This window comes from Poecilia formosa, unplaced genomic scaffold (genome assembly GCF_000485575.1).
Source record: "Poecilia formosa unplaced genomic scaffold, Poecilia_formosa-5.1.2 Scaffold46, whole genome shotgun sequence".
NCBI lineage: Eukaryota > Metazoa > Chordata > Actinopteri > Cyprinodontiformes > Poeciliidae > Poecilia > Poecilia formosa.
The window spans coordinates 2,544,142-2,547,136 of record NW_006799985.1 but is presented as its reverse complement, the minus strand read 5'-3'; the positions used below and the strand labels follow the sequence as shown (position 1 = coordinate 2,547,136).

Below are 2,995 nucleotides of genomic sequence, written 5' to 3'. Positions count from 1 at the left end.
GTTTAATCAGTCATGTACATTAAACACTGGAACGTCCTCTAAAGAGATTGACAAAGTTGCCGGGGATCTGCATTCCAGGTTTTAAAGGGACGCAGTAGCCCTTCCCTTTTCTTTTCCCTCAGATGGCAGGCTTCAGTTGTGGAGGGGAGGGTGTTCGTCTAAAAGATGAAAAGACCTGCGCCTTTAAGAGGGCTGTCTCCCCTTCCCCTCTTGCTCCCCCTCAGCCACACAGACACTCCTCCTGTGAGCATTTGTGAGGCAGCTCCTGTCCCTTATGTCTCTTTGTAGGGAACAGAGCAGACTTCCCAGAGCATCACTGAAGACAAGATACAACTCTGGGGACTACACCCGAGCTGCACACCCCTGTGCAGCCCTGGTCTCAGCTGCAGCGGATTCCAGAGTGGGCACGTGGAGAGGAAAGACAGACCAACTTGAGCTGGAGGAGCATAATTCAGAAGTCTTGAGGAATAAGTGGAAAAGAAAAATACAAACTATCCCAGAGGTCACTTCTGAAATGAAGAGAAGATGATCAGCAGGGCAGACTCATCAGCGCTGGATTGGACCGCGAAAGAAAAAGGTGGAGTCCTGATAAGAGCTTTGAGTTTCTCTTTTTAAAAGTTTTGTTAAAGAAGACTCGAAGAACACTGTAGTATGTGCAGAAATTAAGATACAATTGCTAGTAATACATGTAGCAGAAGGAAAGGCTAATTTTACCTTCCAGTGTTTTTTTTCTTTGTCTTTTCATAGGAATCTGGAACACGTTCCGAAAAGACATTGATGGTTTGAAAATGAGCAGCTCTTTAAAGAACATCTTGAAAGGTCCCAACAGTGTTTTTAATTCATCAGTCAGGCGTTTATCTTATTTCTCCAGCTTTCTCTGAGAGGGGACATTAAAGACTTTGTTGATAGAGCTCTTGGGGAGTGAGTAATATTTCTTATATGAAGTCTTAAAACTTTACAGTTGTTGACTGGAAGGAAACAGAACTGCCAAGTGCATAAGAAAATTATGTTATGGTGTACTCTATGGGGGAGACGCGTGTGTCTGGACTAACAATTCGTTGACGCACAACGGACTGCAGAAATGTTTACGGGATGTGGAGTGTTCAGTGGCCATAACCAGTGCTTGGCTAACAACAATGTCAAACCCCAACCAGGACTGGAGGTAAAGAGACCAAACCAAACTGCCAATGGAGTAAACCAGGGGACGTGCCCCTTTTATCAGGGTCAAACTTACACAAGCGCTGTAATGCAGCCAGCAGTGTTCAACAGTGATTCTAATCCGCTAAAACCTTCAGTGTTGCCAGCTTCTCCAACAGCAGTTAAACTAGGCCAGGAAGGTTTCAAAAAAGTTGGCCGCGTTGAGGAGGACAGCCCCTGTCCCTTTCCAGGTCTGGCTTCTGGGGTGCTGGAGATGCGTGTCAAAGAGGGTAGCAAGATTCGCAACCTAATGGGATTTGCTATGGCTCGGATGCAAGGAGAAAAGACTGGAAGTGCTGCAGGCGGAATAGTTGCCGGGCTCAGGCAGGTCATCTTTACTGGGTCAGGTCGCGCGGTCACAAAGACAATCACCTGTGCTGAGATTATGAAACGAAAAGTGGGCTGCCTGCATCAGATGACCAAGCTAAGGTACAAAGTGGTGAAAGAAGTGTGGGAGAGCAACCAGGGGGCGGCATCCGAGATGACGGTGCACAGGACTGTACCTTCCATCAGCATCCTTCTTTCTAAGGATCCTCTGGATCCACAAGAGCCAGGCTATCAGCCTCCAGAGGCTCTAAGTGCATTGTGGGAGGACAGAGCAGGGACTGAGCCTTCAGCACAAACAACATACAAGAGACCTCTTGGACAATTGCCATGCAGCGGCTTCCCTCACTGTAAGAAGCTGTGCTTGGAGGAAGGAGTCTCAGTCCTTCCTCCTAACTGACTGGCTAAACCCTTGTCACAGTGGAGAGGATTGAATCAGCAAAGTTCATTTGGCACTGCACTCCAGTCTAGCACAATGCTGAGACAATCAGAACATTCACTCAGTTAGAACAGTGCTTTCTTAGAAGAACTGAATCCCAAATTCAAGCCTCAGTAGGTCAGTTTGACTGAGATTGAAAAGCTTGCTTCTGTACAAAGAGCATTCACAGAACAGATTTATGGCCTCCGACATCACAACTGTGATAATGTGTGCTTTTACTGTGTGATGCCGAACAGAATGCAATCATATCCCACAATGACAACAACATCAAAATGAAGCCATTGATTACCCAAGTCAACTATGTTTGAGTTGTGGAAAAAACTACTTCTTGGTATGAAAACCTTTTGTTCATAAGTACTCTGAAACTGAGCTTTTCAAATGAATAAATAAATAAATAAATACAATTTTGTAAAAGAAATAAACCGAAAATATTGGTGGTATAACAAATGAGAAAATGTACCATTTTAGTTTGTCTGACTATCAATCTTCCCACAAAAATAAACATTTTCTTTCCAAATTAAGTTTTCTTTTGCATTTTATCTTTTTATTCATACATCACTATGCAAATCTCTAATGGAACAAAAAAAAAAAAAATCACAGTGTGCTGATGTTTTGATAAGAGTACCAGCAGTGAAATTTGTCTGTAGAAAAGCTGATTTAATGACAAAGCTGTTGATAAGGACCAAACCAACCCAGCCTGACAGAAATGCCAGGGGGAGAAATACAGGCAGAGATTATCATTAAGATAACTACATAACATCACACAACACAGAGGAGAAAAGGATTTAAACTAGGCTTGACGGAGCTTTACACTGCACTGTTGCTGCAAAATATGAAACCAAGGCAATAAGGTACACTCCTTTTCATTTCGGCCTGCAGGCCTTCCTGTACAGCAGCAGCGCGTCTTTTCTCATCTTTTTTTCTCCTCTCCATCATCTTCTATTTGTCAAGAAAATATCACACAGAAAACTCAAGTGTATACAGAAGAAAATTTTAAAACGGCGACATGCAGCTTCTGAGACGAAAATAAATGGA

At 43.4% G+C, this 2,995-nt stretch overlaps 1 protein-coding gene across 1 annotated transcript; it reads left to right on the top strand.

Moving 5' to 3' along the window:
• The first annotated feature begins 206 nt into the window (after window positions 1-206).
• On the top strand, window positions 207-2,482 carry LOC103138106 (ribonuclease P protein subunit p25-like protein). The gene is made up of 2 exons (XM_016671546.1): window positions 207-577; window positions 748-2,482. Exon 2 carries the CDS (start codon window positions 1,082-1,084, stop codon window positions 1,919-1,921), a length of 840 nt encoding a protein of 279 aa, XP_016527032.1. The 5' UTR covers window positions 207-577; window positions 748-1,081; the 3' UTR covers window positions 1,922-2,482.
• Window positions 2,483-2,995: the final 513 nt, after the last annotated feature.